This window comes from Chamaea fasciata, unplaced genomic scaffold, assembly GCF_029207755.1.
Source record: "Chamaea fasciata isolate MVZ Bird 193981 ecotype frontalis unplaced genomic scaffold, bChaFas1.0.hap1 SCAF_12, whole genome shotgun sequence".
Classification (NCBI taxonomy): Eukaryota; Metazoa; Chordata; class Aves; order Passeriformes; family Sylviidae; genus Chamaea; species Chamaea fasciata.
This window is the reverse complement of record NW_027094097.1, coordinates 22,326,089-22,344,244: the sequence shown is the minus strand read 5'-3', so window position 1 is coordinate 22,344,244 and position 18,156 is coordinate 22,326,089. Positions and strand designations below refer to the sequence as shown.

The following is an 18,156-nucleotide window of genomic DNA, read 5'->3' as shown; positions in this document are numbered from 1 at the left end:
CATGCAGAGCACACAGTGTTGTGTCCTCTCTCTGTGCAAGCAGCAAGCAGCAAATTAAACAACTGCTCTCGCTGCATGGAGGCTGCAGAGGTGCAAGGGCAGGGACAGGAGCAGTTAAGTGCCTGGGGACCAAATGCAACACACAGGATTCCATGTAGAGAAGCAGCCCTTGCTTGTCCCAAAAGAAGCAGAGCTCGGTCCAGGGTGCTCCCTGCGTCTCTTGTTACAGATTTTGCAACCCTCCAGGAGCTTCCTATTTCATTCAAGGTCTTTTCCCAGTGTCTCCCTACCAAGGCCAGATGATCTTTCTGTGCTCCTGTGGGTGTGTGTGTCTGCTGCCTCTCTGGGATTGCCTGTCTCCAGGCCCCCCATCCCAGTCACAGGGACTGAAGGGAGGGTGTTAGGGGATGAACCAGGCTGCGCTGGGTGATGCCCAGCAACAGGACAAGAGGCAACGGGCAGAACCTGAACAGGAAACTCCACCTGAAGCCCAGGAAGAACTTCTTTCCTGTGCAGGTTGCCCAGAGAGGGTGTGGAGCGTCCCTCACTGGAATTACTCCAGAGCCCTCTGGACACAACCCTGTGCCATGTGCTCTGGGATGACCCTGCTTCAGCAGGGAAGCGGGAGCAGATGACCCACTGTGATCCCTTCCAACCCGCCCCAGCCAGTGATTCAGTGATACCCGTCAGCAGCATGAGTTGCCAAGCGTGTAGACGTTTCCCACCTGCACAGCATGGTGGCCGTAAACTTCCCCACGCTCTTCGGAGAGAACAGGACGTGAAAGGTCTGCTTCTCGCCAGGAGCGATGGTGCCGTGGTAGGGGTTGATGGAGAACACTGGCAGGTCATGGAGGGCATCTGGGAGGATTTCCAGGGAGGAACTGACGCGCTGCAGAGGGAGGTGCTTTTGCTTTGAGTGGTGTGGCTTCTTGGAGCGGTCCTGCTGCTGCTGAGAGAGGTGCCGTTCCTTGGAGCTGCGCCGCTTCTGGGAATGCTTCTTCTGCTTTGAATCCAGCTGCTGCTCCTCAGAAAGCTGCTCCTCCTCAGAAAGCTGCTCCTCAGAAAGCTGATCCTCCTCAGAAAGCCGCTCCTCAGAAGCCTGCTCCTCCTCAGAAAGCTTCGTCATGTCATTAGGGTCTATCTCCGGAAACTCTGCCTCGTCCTCATAAAACGGCTCCTCAGAAAACTCCTCCTCCTCCTCCTGGTCTGTGTAAAGGCACTCCTCCTCAGAAAGCCGCTGCTCCTCAGGCTGCTGCTGCTCCTCGGAATCCTCCTGCTGCTGCTGCTGCTGCTGCTCAGAATCCTGCTGCTCGGCAAGCTGCTGCAGCTGCCACAGCTCAGAAGGATGGATCTCAAAAGGATGGTCCTGCTCCCACCAGAAACGACTCACCAGCTTCTTCTGATGCCTTACAGTAGCAGAAGACAGGAAGCGCCCTGCAGAGAGGAGGAAGAGGACACCTTTCAAAGACAAAACCCTGTGTTGCCAGCAACTCTGCCTCCTGCTGCAGGTAGGTGGAAGAGAGCTGGGATGCACTTGGAGCATCTCTGGCCAAGTACTTTCAGCAGGAAATAGAGCGTCTGGGAGCAGGGTCCCTGCCTGCAGCACACACTCCCGTGCCAGAGCAGGAGAGCTGGTTTTAGACAATGACTTTGCATTTGCCCTGGAATGGGGAACTGCACACGGACAGGGGCTGTAGGGCAGCTCACGCATTACACCATTGTTTTTCCCAGTCTCAGACTTCTCTCAGAGATGACCTGATGTCCCCTTCCCAGCCCTGACCCAGGCACGTGGCTTTCCCCAGAGTCTGCCTCAGCTCCTTTGCAGAGCACAGGTGGCAGGGCGAGAACAAAAGGGGCTGAAAGGCAGAGGGGGGCAAGGAGAAAACTCCAGCTGCAGCTGGGAAGATGCTGATGAAAGTGGATGTGTGGACAAGGATGAAAAAGCAAGTCATGTTTTGGAGTGAAGTGGCAGGGTGTTCTCCCCAGGCCCTCAGCTACCGAGTGAAATGCCCTTACGCATCAGAGTGGTTGAGAATGGCTTCTTCACTGCTTCACTATCTGCAGCTTCCTCCCAGGAGTATTCCAGGGCTACCTTCCCTGTGTTGTGCATCCTGAAACTGAAAAGCAAGGAGGAGGAATAAAAAAAAAGGTCCAATAAATATAAAGCAAATAGTACAGTAACATGGCCTGATGGACTCCTGGTATCAATTTCTCCTGAGGAGCATCTTCTTCCCCAGGCAACCCTGCCACGTTCCGCTGTCCTGGGTGGCCCAGAAATGTATTTCCAAGTCTGGAAGTTTAAGAGGAAAGGGCCAACATGGTGCCCAGGACATTGAAGCTGAGGGGCTTACTCTGGACTTTAGGTTTTGGTTTGACTGCAAACTTATTCTTGAGCAGATGAGGACAGGTGACAGGCAGTGAAAGCAAACCCACGGCTGTCCTCAGCAGAAGGGTGTGGCAGCACTGAACCTGTCCTGACCACCACCTCCTGCCTGGCTTTGTGTGCACGTGAATGGGCCTGTGCTGGTTTTGGCTGGGGTAGAGTTCTGGGAAGCAGGCACTGGGTCAGCCCTGGGCAAAGGCAGCTCCCGCTCACAGGGCCCTGCCTGGCCTCCAGCACTCACGTGGCTCTCCTTGTCTGGAAGGGCAAGGTATCCTTGAGCTGGACCACAGTCGTGTTCAGTTTTAACTGGCTGTAGGCAACAACGGCGCTGAGGTACAGCTCGGCCTCCTGGCTGCTGTCCTCCAGCACAGCGTGAGCTGGTTCTGGGACTCTCTTGACCACCTGCAAACAGAGGAGGGAGGAATCACTGAGCAGAGCCCAGAAAGTCAGGCTGAGAAGGGAGTCTTTTGGCCTCCGGGATCAGCCTCATAGAGGGACTGGAAAGGACCGTTCACTTTCACTTCCCTGCAAAGATGACAAAATAGAGACTGCTCTGCTACGGTAGTTGTTTCTACCCACTGATCAAAGCAGTCACTACTACAGCTGTTAATATACCCATGGCAACTTGTGGAGTCCCTCGTGCCATTAAAGGAATTTCCAACTGCCCTGCCCTGGAAAAGCTAGGATTAAAAATACCCCAGGTGTAAAAAAAGGCTTCTCCCCCGTGGCTCCTTGCAAACATTGTGCAATCTGCTCTTGGGGTTTTGCAAGTCCATCACTCCTCCCATGGTATCCCCTCTTCCTGTTTCCCCATTGGCTATGGGGCCTGGTGTCCTGTTCCTCTCTTCCCTACGGTCACTTGCCCTCTGCCCTGTCCCCGGGACCACTCATGAACATGAGACCCTACATAACCGAGGAAAACCACATGGTCACTCTCTTTCTGGCCTCTGATTCACCTTCAGCACACGGAATAAACACTTGCTGGAAATTTATCTGGGGCTGGGAGCCTTCTGCCTCTCTTGCTGAGCTAGCCTGGTAACGTGGGTGGTTATGTGAGCTTGAATTGCTGCCTGAATACTTCTCAAGCAGTTTCTCTACGGAGAGGCTGACTGGGATTTAGAAAGGCTCTAAGTGCACTCCTAAAAGGACGCACTGCTACAGAGACTATAGCTGCATTCCAGTGCCTGTACATCAACCTTGTAGAGGGACTGGCTTTTTTCCTGGTCCCCTATAAATACAGCAGGTCTCAAAATTAGGGTTAAGTTCCCCTGCTGGAGCTTTGTGGATGGAGAACCCAAAGACTGAAGAGTTCTGGAAAGCACCTTTTTCTTCTTGTCTTAGGAGAAAGTGCTCTCCACATGTCACGTGTGGAGCAACAACCACACTGCAGGGAGCTGGCAATGGGCATTTTGGGATGGGAAAGATCTCACTAGGAAAGTCTCCAACTGCAGATGTTCTGATAGAAAAGAGGATGGTTTAGAGGCCTTAAAATGGTCCAGGAACTCAGAAAGAACCTTCAGCCAAGACGAGTGTGTTTGGCAATAATGACAATAAAAGCAAGAGCATCTGGAGATGATCCTTCTCCAGACTCCTCCATACTGTCATACAGTGCCTGGGCTACTCCATGCTGAGATATCCCACACAATACAGAGATCACAACTAAAAACTCTGGTATCCATGCAGACAAAACTTGGAGTTCACCAGCACGTGCAGGAGAAGTATACTTCTCTCCACTTCCATAGAAGAGACAGAGTGCAGCAGACTTAACTCCTTGTTGGTGAAAAGGCACCAAATCAGATGAAGAGATTTCAAACACCATAAAAGGGGATAAAATCATGAAACATTGTCTCCCATTCAACACGGGCTGCAACCCTTGTGCTTGTTGTGGCACAGACTCATAGTTTGTGTTGGCTAAAGGTCTCTTGTCAAAAGGCCTCCCCCTCTCACGTGAGTGTGTCCGGTCACTGTGCATCCACCTCTCCCCTAGAATGCACTGCTGGTGAACCTCACGGCTGTCCAACGTCCAGAGCAAGCAGGAGCTGCTCAGCCAGCAGTGATGGGGGTTACCGTGGTTCTTTTTGTAGAAGCTGGGTTGTCTTTTTTTGCCATTTTGCTTCTCACCTTCCTTTTTTCAGGCCACCTGGCTGCCGGCTCTTCCCTGGTGGTTTGATTCCATGTGACAATGCGCATTTTGTTGTCGCAGTCCTGAACCTCCCCTCCTGGCAGCTCAGAGTTGATCTCGGTCACCTTACATTTCACAAGGTGCCTCCTGAAGGTGGCTGGGACATCTGATTTCAAGGTCACTGTGATGTCCTTGGCACAGCCAGGATGGAGATGTCCCACCTAGGGAGAATCAGGGAGTCAAAACCAAACTGGAAGCACTGCCAAGGGCAGGACTGCCAGCAAAAGGGACTGATGTGGTGAGCAGCTGTGCCAGGAATCTGCGCGTCGGAGTGGATTTATGTGAAGTTTGATAGACAAAAGTATGAATGGAAGGTGCCACCTCCCATAACATGAAGCCTTTTCTGCAAGGCTGGCAGCCATTGCCAAGCCAGGGACTTGGCATCTCGGCATCTCCTACGTGGCACTGGAATGGGCTGTCACTGGTACGTGAGGACTGCCTGCCAGCTCCTGGGAACACCAGGGCAGGGCTTGAGCAATGGGGAAAGGCAGAGCCGTCCACGCTCACCTTGGGAGAGAACTGGAATGGTGCGTTTGCCTCCCACTCAAAGCGCATGACCTTCGTACAGGTGTGGTTGGTGATGGTGAAGGTCCTGTTGCAGGGCTCTCCAACAGAACAGTCCCCAAACTGGATGTGATTCGCTCGGACAGCTGTTGAGGAGGAGAACAAGGCAACCTCAGCATGCAGGGAGCTCCATCCACCCCCCTTCACGTGCACAGACACCTGTATGTTCAATGCTTTCTTGCTCCAAGCCTTCCTCCCTCTGGAAGGGAGTTTCCCAGGCGGCTCCCCAGCCCACCACTTTCAGGGAAACACCCTGACACACCCCTAAGCCAGCCACATGAAGCACAGCACACACTGCTCTGCAGGCATGGCTGCCATGCCCACAGGCCACCAAGTCCAGTGGGTGACAGCCCAGGCCTGGCTAGAGAGAGGACACACATGATCAGACATTTCCCTCTTCCTTGCTCCACCTTGGCAGCCTCTCCTCTCTTACCATCAATGATGTCTTTCTTCAGAATGCTCTCAGCATTCCGCTCCTGTGTATCTTCCTCCAGTCCGTCGAGGGTGAATTCATCCTGGTGGCCTTCACCCACCAGCTCTATTAGGGTCTTGTTAGAGTATTTGTCCCCCACTAAGGCACGAATCCTCCCTTCCAGTCGTTGAGCCAGGGTGGGTTTGAAAATGACATCGAACTCTGTCGATTCCCCAGGATGCAGAAGCAGGAAAGGCTTTGGGGGCTTGCTCTCTGCACAGCAACGGAAATCAGAGTTAAGTGATACAGCGGTACAGAGGAAATATTTCCATAGGCTGTTTGAGGAATGAGAGGTTGAAATCAGCTGCCTCCTAAGCACGGGTTCTACCCCCAGTGGTTCCAGACCCTCTTCCTGTGTTCACAAGACTGCCACCTCCAGACACATCACCGCTTAAGCAGCTTAACCTCAGGTTGATGCCCAGCCCGCATTCCATCTGCTTCCAGCCAGCTCCAGCCGTGTGGAAAGCGGAGCCAGAGAGTGCTTTTGGCTTCTGCAGGTTGTCTGTGTGCTCAAGGGCTGTGTCCATTCAGGCTGGTGCCTTCCCTCAAGCAGCAAATACCTCAGAGGGTCCACTGAGGTAGTGACAGTCCCGCACAACTCAACCCACCTTGTCTAGAGGAGCCAAAGAACTTCTTACAACTTGCTAGGAGAAAGTCCCCAAGAAAAGCTTGGGGGACAGAGAGCCCAAGGAAAGAAACTGTGTCTAACATCTGGCTGCTGCTCAGAGAAGCCAAGAGCAGGGCACACGTTTTCCCTCTGTGCAGGATCACACTTCATGGTTAATGAATTTACCGTGTACAGCAGAGTCGTCTTCCGCATCTTCAATGTAGAATCTCTCAAGTGTGGAGCTCCTGCCTTTCAAGAGGAACGCTCCGTGCTCATCCTCCAGGTGTAACATGAACTGAGAAAAGGGAGCACAGAGCACATTGACACTGGTGTGAGCACAGGGTGGGAACACAGGGACTGACCCCGCAGTGCTGCTGGTCCCGCATGGGAACCCAGCACCTCTCCCACTACAAACAGCACTTAGCACAAAAGTTAAGTCAAACCAGCTGGGAAAAAAGAGCGCTCAGAGGCATTTGGATGGACCTGACACAGAATCAAACAGGACAGAAAGTAATGAGCAGAATGTAATCAAGCCACAACTAAGTTTACTTAAAATGCAGTAAGCTGGGATCAAAAACAATCTAATGGAGCTGGAAAATCACCCCATGTCCATGAGAACAAAAGGTGACCTGAGAGATGGGGGGAAATACTGCACCACCTTTCCTGTGTTCAACTTAAAGAAGAAAGGCTAGAGGCACAATTTTCAAGAACTCCCTTCTTGGAGAACACATGTCAGTCACTTGCTTAAAAAGAATTTCTGACACCTCTTCCCAGGTCTGCCGTGTTTTTTGGGACCCTTCCCCTGTGCCACAAGCACTTGTTCCCAAACCAGACCATTCCTTGAGCAGGTCCTCACCTTGACAGGTATTATGCCCTTGTTTTGGATGACCAGGGGGAGCATCTCTGACTCCCCCAGCCGGAGCCTCTTGAAGCACAGCACGGAATTTCCCCTCCTGCTGCAAGCACTTGGGCTCACGACTGTCAGCTGCGGCTCATGCCCCTTCCCGCTGATGGTGAAGGTCAGGATTTGAGGTTTAAAGTTCGTAGGGCTGCAGGAGAGGCACAGAAACAATTTCAGCTGGCACTAACCCATTTCTCACTGGGCGAGTGAGGCAGCAAGGGCCACCCACAGTGTTTTCCCTGCCTGATGCTCCTGAACCACACAACGCAGCCCCCACCAGGCTCTTCCCAATCCACTCAGGGCCATTCACAAGAGGACTCTGTTCCAAAGCGCCCTCCACAATAACAATTCAAAATAATTTCAGTTAATTGAATCGTGCCCTCCAGGAGGTAAATAATGAGGCACCAGATGAGACATGGCAAATCTGCTGGCTGCAGTGAGATGAGACACATGCAACAAGCAAAAGCACAGCATGAAAGCAGTACAAAAGCAAGTAGGCAAAAATAAATCATTGTCACCATCAGTAAAGATCATTTCCAAGCAGAGTAAGAAAGCAATTGCATATTAGCAATTAGACTTCTCTTGCTCCAATTCAGCCACTAAAAGGTTGAGGAAGGGCAGGTCAAAGCTGCAGTACACAGGTCCCAGGGCAGAGGAACTGTGCTTCTCTTTCATACCAGCTCCAGTCCCTTACATAAAATAGCTTAATGAATACCAGGGAATCACAGTGATCAGAGGAGCACTTAATTTTACAGGTACACAGGAAATTGTGACTGCTGACCTGCTGGCACAGGAACTGTTTCATCTAAGCCTTTGTCCCTGGAAATCCCCAAGTCAGCTGCAGCACATCTCAGTAACTTTCAGCTGGCTACCTAATATTTCCCTGTCTTCATAATTCCTCATAAAGGATAAACCATCAGTCTCATTTTTTGGCTTTCTCTAACAGTTACTGCCTCCCAGATCATCTCATGCCAAGTACTCTGCCTATGGCTACTGAAAGCATTAGAGCTAACATAACAGGAGGCCTGTGCCTGCCCAGTGGAGAGGGAGCTATCACTGAAGCCTTCCCCAGTATTTCACAGTCAGTTACCCTTCTGGGATGACAAGGGAAGCCTTGAAAGTGCAGTCGTAGGTCTGCTCATCTGGTGGGGTGAAGGTCACCGTAGCAACAGCACAGGATGAGCCCTGAATGGACATCTTGACCGGATGCAACTTGAAAACGTTGTTGACAGGGCTTTCATCCTTGGGGGAACGCAGAGAGCAGTGTTAGGAGAAAAGACCTTTCAACACGACACAGTTTTATTCATAAATGCATTACTGAGAACAGCCCCAGGCAGTGTGTCCTCCTCCCTGTTTCCCTGGGCAGGCTCCCTCCCTCCCAGGGAACGCTGACCTTGTGCTAAAGCATTCTGTGTTTTGAGCCCTGGCCGCTGCCCCAGCATACATGGGAGGTGGGCACTGCTTGGAAAACCCTGCAAATAACCTGGAACTGGCCTTCAAAGTGAAGGAAAAGCCAGGGAGCCTGAGGAAATGCCTCCTTTGAGCCCTGGCATGTCAGTTCATAACAGCCCCTCTCTGAGTGTGCTTCCAGGAGAGGTTCAGAAGGATTCGCTTCTCCCACCGAAGACCCAGAGGTGTGAGCCAAAACCTTGCCCGAGACATGCAAAACTCAACACAACTCTTCCCTGGCTCTGCTGCTCTCCCCTGCAGTTTGACCTGCACTGAGCTAGACTAGTCTGGGCCCCAGGAAGCAGTGCATCTGGAGAACAGAACGGACTCTCACACTGCCTTTAGAGGGACACCATCACCTTGGCCTCCTGTTCTTACCTTTCCACACAGGGGTCTGATGGAGAGCACCACATCACACGGCAGGCTGCTTGCATTGTAGATACTGAAATGAGCTTCAGCTTCTTGCGCAACCAGAACCTTGTTGAAGATGAATTTGTTCTCATCTCTGATGAACAAGCCCACGCCTTCCACTGACCGCAGCTTGCGGCTGAGGTCAGTGCTGCGGCAGATCGGGTACTTCTCAAAGATTGACAGGACATCCTCAACGAGTCCTGTGGATAGACCAGAGGGATGAGCATGGAGGAGAAGCCTCGCTGATGAATTTATCTGGACCCTGCTGGCCTCTCAGGAGGCTTTTCCTCTCAGTCACCCTTTCTGCCCTGGGTGACTGCTAAACCCAGCCTTGGGTGGGGGAGCTGGCTTTGAGGATGGAGCTCAGTCAACCTCGGTCTTAGAGAGCGCTGCTTTCCTTTTATGCTTCCATGCATCCCTCTCAGCCTGGGAAGGATGAGTCTGCTGGTGGACTTGAAGAGGGCTGGAACCTCTGAGGATTCTAAGGTGGGACACCAGGGCTGGCGTGCCTCTCTACCCAAGCAGCAAGTTTAGGTGCTGATCAGCAGTAGGTGTGACCAAGGGAACCTGTGGGCAGTACGTACCTGGGAGGCAGGACTCGGCAGTCAGGGTAAAGGGAATGCCAAGGGGATTGTCCCTGGGGTCTCTGCCCGTGATGTCAATGTAGAGCTGCTCCTCACACGTCCCCTCCTGCCCTGCCAGGCATTCCACTGTGATCTTCTGCTGGCCCCACGGACTGATGGAGCCGGAGCAAGGGGACACCGTGAACATGCCAAGACTGAGGGGACCCTGCAGAAAAAGTTCCAGGAGAGGCTGATGGCTAACAGCTGTGCCTTGAGCACCCCAGCAAAGAGTGTGTCCCGCCTTGGCCTCCAGCTGGGCCCAAGCACCCCAGTCCCAGGGCAGGGAAGGATGACTCCATGGCCCAAGGGCAGCCCCAGGCTGAGACCAAGCAGCCAAGAGGAGCTGCAAGCCTGTCCCAAGTAGCAGAGAGAAAGGAGTTTGAGTGTAAAGAATGAAGGTGGTAGCTGTGATCCTTCAGCCTCCAGAGGTAACACAGGAGAGCAGAAATAGCTGTGAGAAAGGACAGGAGAAAGGTAGATGACTTGGAAGAAGAAAAAGCAATGTTTGCTGAGCTCTGCGGACTGGGAGTTCACTGAGGCGTGTTTTTGCTTCTGTGGTGTTCACAGACATATGCTGGCTAGCAGCTACCAAACACAGGACCTGCTCCCCCCTGTTGATCCCACAAGTCCAGGTCAGAGCCAAAGTACAGGAGTGTCAGTGGGACTGAGCAGATCCTGGGTTCCATCCTGTAGACCATGTCCCGCCCTGTAGCCATGAGCCCCCAGCCAGGGCACAGCAGCATCTTCTCACATCCCTCTGCAGCAGCAGCACTGTTGGGGAGCAGGAGTCACCCACCTGTGTCAAGGAGCTCGATTTCCTTTCCGTGGAGTCCTCTGCAGCTGATGGAGCAGATTCCTCTTGCATTGAACTGAGAGGAGAAAGCAGAGGTATCTGTCATGCTGAGCTCCCCTGCCTTTCTCTGAGGCCAAAGCTGGCCTTCCTCCACACGGAGGGAAGCCTTCCTGCTCCTGATGGCTCCCAGAGTGCAGCACCCATTGCTGGACAGGAGCTCTATCACCAGCTTTGTACTACACCTGGGGACACTGCGGTGTTTTTTTGCTCCCTCTCCCCAAGCCAGGGATGCAAACGGATGACAGCCCAGGTCTCCTGGCTGCCTGCCACATACCAGCCATGGGCTGGTGCCTCCTCAGACAGGAAAGGTGGTGCAGGGCTTCTCGTACCTTTGGCTTTCCCATGCAGATGCATCCTCAGGTGCTTGGTGGATGTAGAATTCGAAGCTGAGCATGCCTTTGTTCTCCAGAATGACAGTCTGGGTCTTCTTGGTGCCCTCGAGCATGGCACCGAAGTCGATGGGTGAGGCGGGCTCAATGCTGTACTTGCTGTACACAGCTCTCGCCGACACCCTCAGTGGGATCTCGGCAACAGTCTGGCCTCCTTCCCCTGAGCTGCCGTCTATCACCTGTGTCCACAGGAAGGGGTGGTAAACACAGCAAAGAGGCCAGCCTCTACCCCAGTCCCCAGTCTCCACCCCAGGCCTCCAGCAGTTTACCCCTCTCTGTTTAAGCACCTCCTCCGGAGTCAGATGCTCAGCTCCACTTAAGAAGCCTCCCAAATGGTTTTGAAAGACTTTGTTTGTGTACGTAGGAGAGAGGATTCTCCAGTTAAAGCACTCCTTCCATTCGACACCTATCCCGTTTACACTCCCAAAATGTCGAGTGGTAACACAGCCTGGCCCAAGCAGCTCACCTGGCAGTACAGGATGGGTTTGTTCTTGAGGAAGATTTCAGTTGTGGGGTGGAAGAGCATCTCAATATTCACACCAGGCTGGGAGGCAGTCAGCACGCCCGACCGAGGCTCAACGCTGAAGTGGGATGCCAAGTCTTGCATGCTGGCACCTGCACCCTTCAGCGTGAAGCTGGGGAGAAAGGGAAGGAATGGAGATCTCTGCAGTTAAAAGTACAGGCACCACCAGCACAGCCAGGACTTTGCATAGGACCAGAAAAAAAACAAGAAAAAGGGAGAGTTCAGCTCTGCTCAGAGAATCCTGGATCTTGACAGAGTGCAGACAATCACAAGGTTAAGGCATGAAACCTTGACACCAAAATTTTTCATTCACTTCTTTACAGAGTCTCAGAAAGAGAAAGGAAGTGACCATCAAAGAAAGGCAATGAATCTCATCATTTCAGTGGCTGAAATTTTTGGGGCTCTCCTTTGGGTTCATGCTGAGCTGTGAAGAATTGCTGGTTTGTGGCTGGATTCTCTAGTAAAATAGTTGAGATTAGAGAGTCCAGGTTTTGTATTTCCCATGAGGTAGCCAGCATGAAAACAGGTTCTAGCCATTGACAGAGGGAGAATGCAGGCCTGGGAATCTGAAGAAATGCTCACTACCAGGCAGCTGGACTCACCTGTACTCAATGTCATATACCCCTTTGTTCTTTAGACTCAGGACTTTCTTCACCTTATCCAGGACATTAATGGTTCCAAATTCCAAGCTTCCATCTGGACCTGCAGAAAACACGCAGAGCCAGGTCAGAAATGGTATTTGTCAGCTGCAGAACATGCCAGGTCACAAACTACGTGGAGGTCTTGACACAAAACCCTTTCCAGCAAGTTTCCCTTCTTGACAGTATTTTCCAGCTATTTGTCTGCCCTTTCTCTTCTTACTCAAAATATCTGCAGGATTAGTAGCTAAGGAAATTACTTTATATGCTGTGCTGAGCCCGTGGGAGTTGCCAACTGCCTGTTCACATCACTGTTGTTTCAAAGCCCCCAAATCCAATCTGCACATGAAGCTGCACACTTCAAAGTTCAGAGGGGAGAAACTTAAGGCTGTCAATGCCCTGACAATGCATTATTCCACACCACTTGCAGGGTATGTGCTTCATGTGTCCATGCCATCCTTGCATGCTATCCCATCCCATCCCATCCCATCCCATCCCATCCCATCCCATCCCATCCCATCCCATCCCATCCCATCCCATCCCATCCCATCCCATCCCATCCCATGGGCTTTGGTCGCCCGCCCCCCAAGGTAATGCAGTGCACCTGGACTGCTTTGTTTGGGAGGCGTCCACTGACCTTCAGGCATGTCGATCCTCAGAGAAACATCATAGACCTTTGCAGAGATTTTGATGTTTTCAGCCTGAACAATCCCCAGGATGTTTTCTGTGTCTGAAACCTGGGGCAGCAAGAAACAAACACTGTTCAGATCATTCTTTTGGTAGACAGCCTCTAAGTCCTTGTCTCTGCTGGCTGCTTCCCCTATGGCCTCCCAGGCTTCACAAGCGTCGGTGGACTCCCAAGCTTTGCTAACCTGTTCACCTCATGGGCTGCCCCAGTGGGATTCAGCTGCAGTAAAAAACCCTATCAGCCCAACTCTGCACTCCTACAGCAGGGAATGATGCTGCTAAAGCATCCTTGAGAGGCACAGGGATGTAAGAACAACCACAAGAAGTGTGAGGTGTCTCAGAGCAGGTGCCATTGACAACCCTCTGCCACCACCTAGCACTCTCTCGGAAATGCAACCCCTAAAGCATGGGGAACAAAATCCCAGGGGGAGAGTTTGTTGCACCATGCAGAAGGTTCAGGCAAAGTCCAGGAGGAATGTAGAGATCACGCTGCAGTCCGTACAACCAAACAACAACCTTCAGCCGTTGACAGGGACAAGGTGGTTGTGGTACAGGCTCAGGATGCAGCGTCTGGTTATCTGGGGGGATGTGGATGCACTGCAGGTTCTGGCAAACGCTGTGTAGAGGCAGAATTTGGGGTCACAGCACCCTTGTGTCTGTCAGGTGCAGCTCTTCCTGACTCTGTCCCTAAGAGCGCACGGCTGCTCTGCCAGGCAGGGCACAGTCCCTCTCACCTCAAGTCGCAGGATCTTTTTAATGCTGCCAATCTGCCTGGCCTTGAAATTCAGTTTCACTTCAAATTCTGAGCGGGGAGCAATGATGCCTCTATCTTGTGACACAGAGAAGTCCTCAACAAGGTCATCCAGCCCACGCAGCTGCCAGGCCATGGGCAGTAGGGTGTCGTTTTTCAGGACCAAGGTCCTGCTGTCAGTCCTGCAGAGACAGGAAGGCACCTGGCATCAGCTGCTGGATGGTCACACCAGCCTCACCACTGAATGCAGCTCCATCCACGGCCCTTGGAGCAGCTCCATGCCCTGGAAACCAGAGTCAAAGGTTTTCTCTTTGTCACCAGTCTTGGAGTGCTTGTGGGATGACTGACCTGTGCAGACGGAGCTTGTCAAAGGACAGCTCCAGGGGGCTGACGTCCAGCTTCACGTGCACCCCGTGGCAGCACAGGCTGAAGACCACTGGCTCCGGGTTCTTCGCAATGCAGCAGATCAATCTGTCTTCCAGGAAGCCAGGGGAACTGGGGTATGCCCAAATGGTCAGCTCCTGCACCCAGCCCCACAGAAAGAAATAGAAAGAGCACTGCGTGTGAGCAGGAGGAGCAGCCCCTGGGCACTTCTGCGGTGCCTGCTCTACCTGCCCTTCACCTACCCGCTTCTCCGCTGGCCTCAGGGTCATGCTGGGAGGGTCCAAAAGGAATGTATCTGATTTCATGTCCTTCTCAAAGGTGAACTGGACCTCTACGTCCATGGGGGAGTTGTTGAGGATGTTTATAGTCTCCTTGTTGCTGTGGCTGTTCTGGGCCTTGTACCTGTCCACAAAAGGGGAAAAGGCTGCAGAGGAAACTGTTGCCTGTGCCGCACATGGAGGAAAGCACCGTGGGCACCCAAGGAAGCGGTGCTGGGAGATCCTGCTCTAACAAACAAGTGAGGGAAATGGATCCCAGTCAGGGGCATGAGCATGTGCTCATCCTTGCCTTACTTTGGTGCCTTTCCCTGTACCCGGTGCCTCCACCCCAGAAGCCTGATGATGCTCAGGCCACTTCAAGGGTTTTTAATACAATGTACATTCAAAGGTGCCTAGAAAAATAACAGGAGACCAGGCGCATGGGTTCTTTCCCCTTCTTTCTTTCCCTGCCTGGTATAAAGAAAAGCTTTTGGAAAAAGAGTTTAGCTGATCTCTTTCATAGAAGTCATGCAACTGCTTTGGATTTCATGGGTTAGCTCAAAGTCTGAGAAAGAAATATAAAGCATCAATTCCCAAGAGGAATGCCAAAAGATAAAAAATAACCCTTCTCTCAGGTGTGGAAATTACTTTGGAGTGAAAGGGTTAAAGAGGCAAACAGAAATCCCAGATCATCCATCAACCTGTCTAAAGATTGTCTGTATTTTAAACTATTTCGATTTCATTTCCTTGGGTTGTCAAAATTGACCTAGCCTTCCAGAGATCCCATGGGGACAAGAATTTAATGTTAAATATTATTTTTTAAGAAGTGACCGTAGAAGTAGAAATATGCAATAGCTTCAATGACAACGTGGTTAGGTGGACTTCATCCAGCAGTGAGGATGCAATGTCATTACAGGAAGATGTAATTCCTGCTCTACGCTCCCCCTGACACCCATTGGCAGGTCAGCCATAAAATCTTACTAATAATTACAGATTAATGAAAGGTTTGAAAAACTGTCCACGGAATAATTGCTCAATCAGGCTACCTGCAGAGCTCAAAGCACTTCAAAAACCACCAGAAAGTTCATTTCCTAAGGGCTGAACTGGGATGTAGAGGGGGACAGGAGTTGCCCCCAGGTCACCTTTGGACTGGCAGCAGCATGTGGCTCTGGCCACCGAGGCAGCCACCAAGGCACCCACTGGGTAGGCAGAGCAGCTCCTCCAAGGCTCACGTGCCCCTTATCTGCTCAAGTTCACACACCCGTGGCCCTGCAAACCCGTGTCTCCCAGGACTCTGGCCGGGACTGCCCTGGATTGTGCCACCAGGACAGCATGGCTCTCCAAGCGTGTCCAGGAAAGTACAAGGCCCAGCAGGGAGCACATACCACTCTCTTGATTTCCCACACAGCAGCGGTCCAAAGTGGAATTGCTTTGTGCTCTCAACGTATTCTTTGAAGATGATTTCATCTGCCTCCATGGTCTTCCTCCACTGTGGAAACACCAGCCTGGGCAGAGAAAGCGGAGAAGGAGGAGCTATGAGATGCTCCAAATAGGAAATGTAGTCAGAAAACCATACCCCTTCCTGGTGGCTGAGGTACCACCTGCCTTCCCAGCTCCCAGCACAGGAAGGAAGAGATGCTGGACGACCTCAGGCAGCACGATGTTCCCAGGCCAGAAGCCCCAAGGGGCAGCCCTGCTGTGAGTTCAGGGGCAGCAGCGTGGGAGGCTGCCGGGGGCCAGCCTTACCGTGGGTCCTGGCTGATGCTGGGGTACAGGCCGGTGACACTGCAGGGCAGCTCGTACTGGCGCTTTGTGCCCACCAGCTCAAACCTCAGTGTCTGCTCAAACTTCCATGGCTTTTGGGTGGAGAAGTGGACCTTCAGTTCCACCTCACCGTGGGCAGGCACTATCCACCGGTACCGTTTCAGCCTGGCAATTAAAGAGGAGGCTTCAGACATTGCTAAGGAGCAAATCAAACAAGGAGGGTGCGCTCGCCATCCCATGGAGGCACTGGCACAGGGTCGCTGTGGAGCTGGGGACGATGGACCTTGTTTGGCAAGAGGGCCAAGAAGCAGAGGCATCACCTCCCCCCGTGCAGCTCACCTGAGGAATTCTGTGGGGATTGAGGCACTTTTCAGTGTACTTTTGGGTCTGGTTGTGGAGGAATCCCGGAGATGTTCTGTTCTCTGTGTGGAGACCTGGCTGTCCTTTAGAGAGCTGTCTCTGCTGGCCTCTTTATCCGTCTTTGGTTGGCCCTCAGCAGAACTTCCCTTCACATCTCGGGCCTTGGCCTAAGGGGAGAGAGAAAAGGGAGAGAGAGGTGAGCCCTGAGACATCCCCATCCTGGAAAGCAAAAATGGAGTTTTTTAACCAATGGAAGAGCGAATAAATAAGTCCACCTGCCCATGGACTTGGTCTTCCTTATTGGTGTTTGTTTTGCCTGGGACCCCCCTTCTCAGACTCAGGACTGTCTCCTCAAGGGGAGTTGCTGGTTCGAAGTGATCTCCTCCCACTTGTCTTACAGAACTGCTCTGTCCCCAGCAGAGCTGTCTCTTTTTTCCCATACCTGACAGAAAGGAGACCTGCTGACACATGGCCCCACCACATCTTCACTCCCTCTCCACAACGATCCTTCTCCATCCAACCTGTCCCCCATGCCCTCATCTAGCCTGCCCTCTGCCCTGGCACCTTCAGTGCCAGCACCACTGGAGCACCCACCAGATCATCTTCCATAGCAGCACCTCCCGGTGCCTCAATGGTGAAGAGCTCCACGTGCTCTGCGGAGCCCAAGCGCTCCTCTGGGTAGTTGACTACGGAGAGGACAAACGCAGGGGGCAGCGGAGGCCCCTCAGGATGCAGTCCCAGATGTCTCAGCATCTAAAATAGAAGAGAAAAATCTTGTTTATACTTCTGTCACCTTCATCCTCACAATTCCTTCTTTAAAGGCACGGAGCTTTTGGCAATGGGGTTTTTGATTTACAAAATCATGAAGTACAAACGCTTTGTTATGCCCAGTGGGGTGAGCAGGCTCCAGAGCAGAGGCAAGAGCTACAAGCAGGACCAGCAGAGAAATCTCTCCTGAGTGTCTCAGCTGAAAAAACAATGACCATGAGCTGCCCTGTCCCGGGACCGTTTATAATGATTTCCAGGCTGGGAAACTCTGAACAGATGGGATACTTGTACACAGAGCACTTCCACTTTCTGCCCATCTGAGGGATGGTGATGACCTCCCCATCCACACAGATACTTACAGAGTCATTATGGAACATCATCAGGCGCCTGGAAAAGGCTCTGTGCCATTATCCCCTGGGAGGACACAATGCTCCAGGGCCCAAGACCACGGCAAGCTCAAGATCTGAGCCTTGCAGGGTTTTACCTCGTCTTCCGTTGGCAGCCTCCCACTGCTCAGGATCTCTGTAAACATGGCCTTTGGATCTGTGAACTGGATGTCCAGGCACGGCACCCCGACTCTGACTGCCTCTCCTGCAACTTGGCCTTGAGTCTTCAGCCGAGGTGACTGAGGATGGCTTTGGCGTCTGTGCTTTTGTGCAGGCTTCTTCTTCTCCACTTTCTCCTGAGGCTTACTGGTCTCCTGACCTTTGTTTTCAGCTGAAGGCAGTGCCTTGTTTCCATTTTTCATCACAGGTAACTCCACGGTACCCTGAACCCTGTCCCAGTAGGAGAAAACCTGTGCGACGTTCTGCTGTGAAAACTCATGGATCTGAAACCTCAGGATCAAGTTCTTCTCCATCTCAGCTGGGTCCTCTGAGATTTCTGTTTCTTCCTGCTCTGGGGCTTTGGTTTCCTCCTGCTCTGGGGCTTTGGCCTCTCCCTTCTTTGGGGCTTTGGCTTCTCCCTTCTCAGGGGTTTTGCTTTCCTTCTTCTCTGGGGCTTTGGCTTCCTTCGTCTCTGGGGCTTTGGTTTTCCCCTTCTCTGGTTTTGTAGGCTGCTTGCCCTTCTTCTGCTTTTCTTTCTCCTTCCGCCTCTCTTCCTCCTTCTGTCTCTCTTCCTCCTCTAAGGCTTTTGCCTCCTCCTCAAGCTTTTGAGCCAGCAGCTGCTGCTCCCTTCAGGAAACAAAAGAG

General features: G+C 52.3%; 1 protein-coding gene across 1 annotated transcript in view; it reads right to left on the bottom strand.

Moving 5' to 3' along the window:
- The window catches only part of LOC136295682 (hydrocephalus-inducing protein homolog), a 76,262-nt gene that overhangs the window by 2,337 nt on the left and 55,769 nt on the right, over window positions 1–18,156 (bottom strand). Inside the window, exons 42-68 of the mRNA XM_066194265.1 lie at window positions 18,102–18,138; window positions 17,973–18,065; window positions 17,451–17,900; window positions 16,793–16,951; window positions 16,178–16,365; window positions 15,821–16,003; window positions 15,460–15,579; window positions 14,060–14,219; window positions 13,782–13,954; window positions 13,417–13,615; window positions 12,633–12,732; window positions 11,960–12,059; window positions 11,301–11,469; window positions 10,775–11,013; window positions 10,389–10,461; window positions 9,554–9,758; window positions 8,937–9,169; window positions 8,200–8,351; window positions 7,065–7,257; window positions 6,395–6,503; window positions 5,563–5,814; window positions 5,073–5,215; window positions 4,505–4,726; window positions 2,625–2,785; window positions 2,017–2,117; window positions 1,273–1,434; window positions 726–948 (exon numbers count right to left, since the gene is read on the bottom strand). Of these exons, the coding sequence (XP_066050362.1) occupies window positions 726–948; window positions 1,273–1,434; window positions 2,017–2,117; window positions 2,625–2,785; window positions 4,505–4,726; window positions 5,073–5,215; window positions 5,563–5,814; window positions 6,395–6,503; window positions 7,065–7,257; window positions 8,200–8,351; window positions 8,937–9,169; window positions 9,554–9,758; window positions 10,389–10,461; window positions 10,775–11,013; window positions 11,301–11,469; window positions 11,960–12,059; window positions 12,633–12,732; window positions 13,417–13,615; window positions 13,782–13,954; window positions 14,060–14,219; window positions 15,460–15,579; window positions 15,821–16,003; window positions 16,178–16,365; window positions 16,793–16,951; window positions 17,451–17,900; window positions 17,973–18,065; window positions 18,102–18,138 (4,599 nt within the window). The remainder of the gene's footprint in view (window positions 1–725; window positions 949–1,272; window positions 1,435–2,016; window positions 2,118–2,624; window positions 2,786–4,504; window positions 4,727–5,072; window positions 5,216–5,562; window positions 5,815–6,394; window positions 6,504–7,064; window positions 7,258–8,199; window positions 8,352–8,936; window positions 9,170–9,553; window positions 9,759–10,388; window positions 10,462–10,774; window positions 11,014–11,300; window positions 11,470–11,959; window positions 12,060–12,632; window positions 12,733–13,416; window positions 13,616–13,781; window positions 13,955–14,059; window positions 14,220–15,459; window positions 15,580–15,820; window positions 16,004–16,177; window positions 16,366–16,792; window positions 16,952–17,450; window positions 17,901–17,972; window positions 18,066–18,101; window positions 18,139–18,156) is intronic.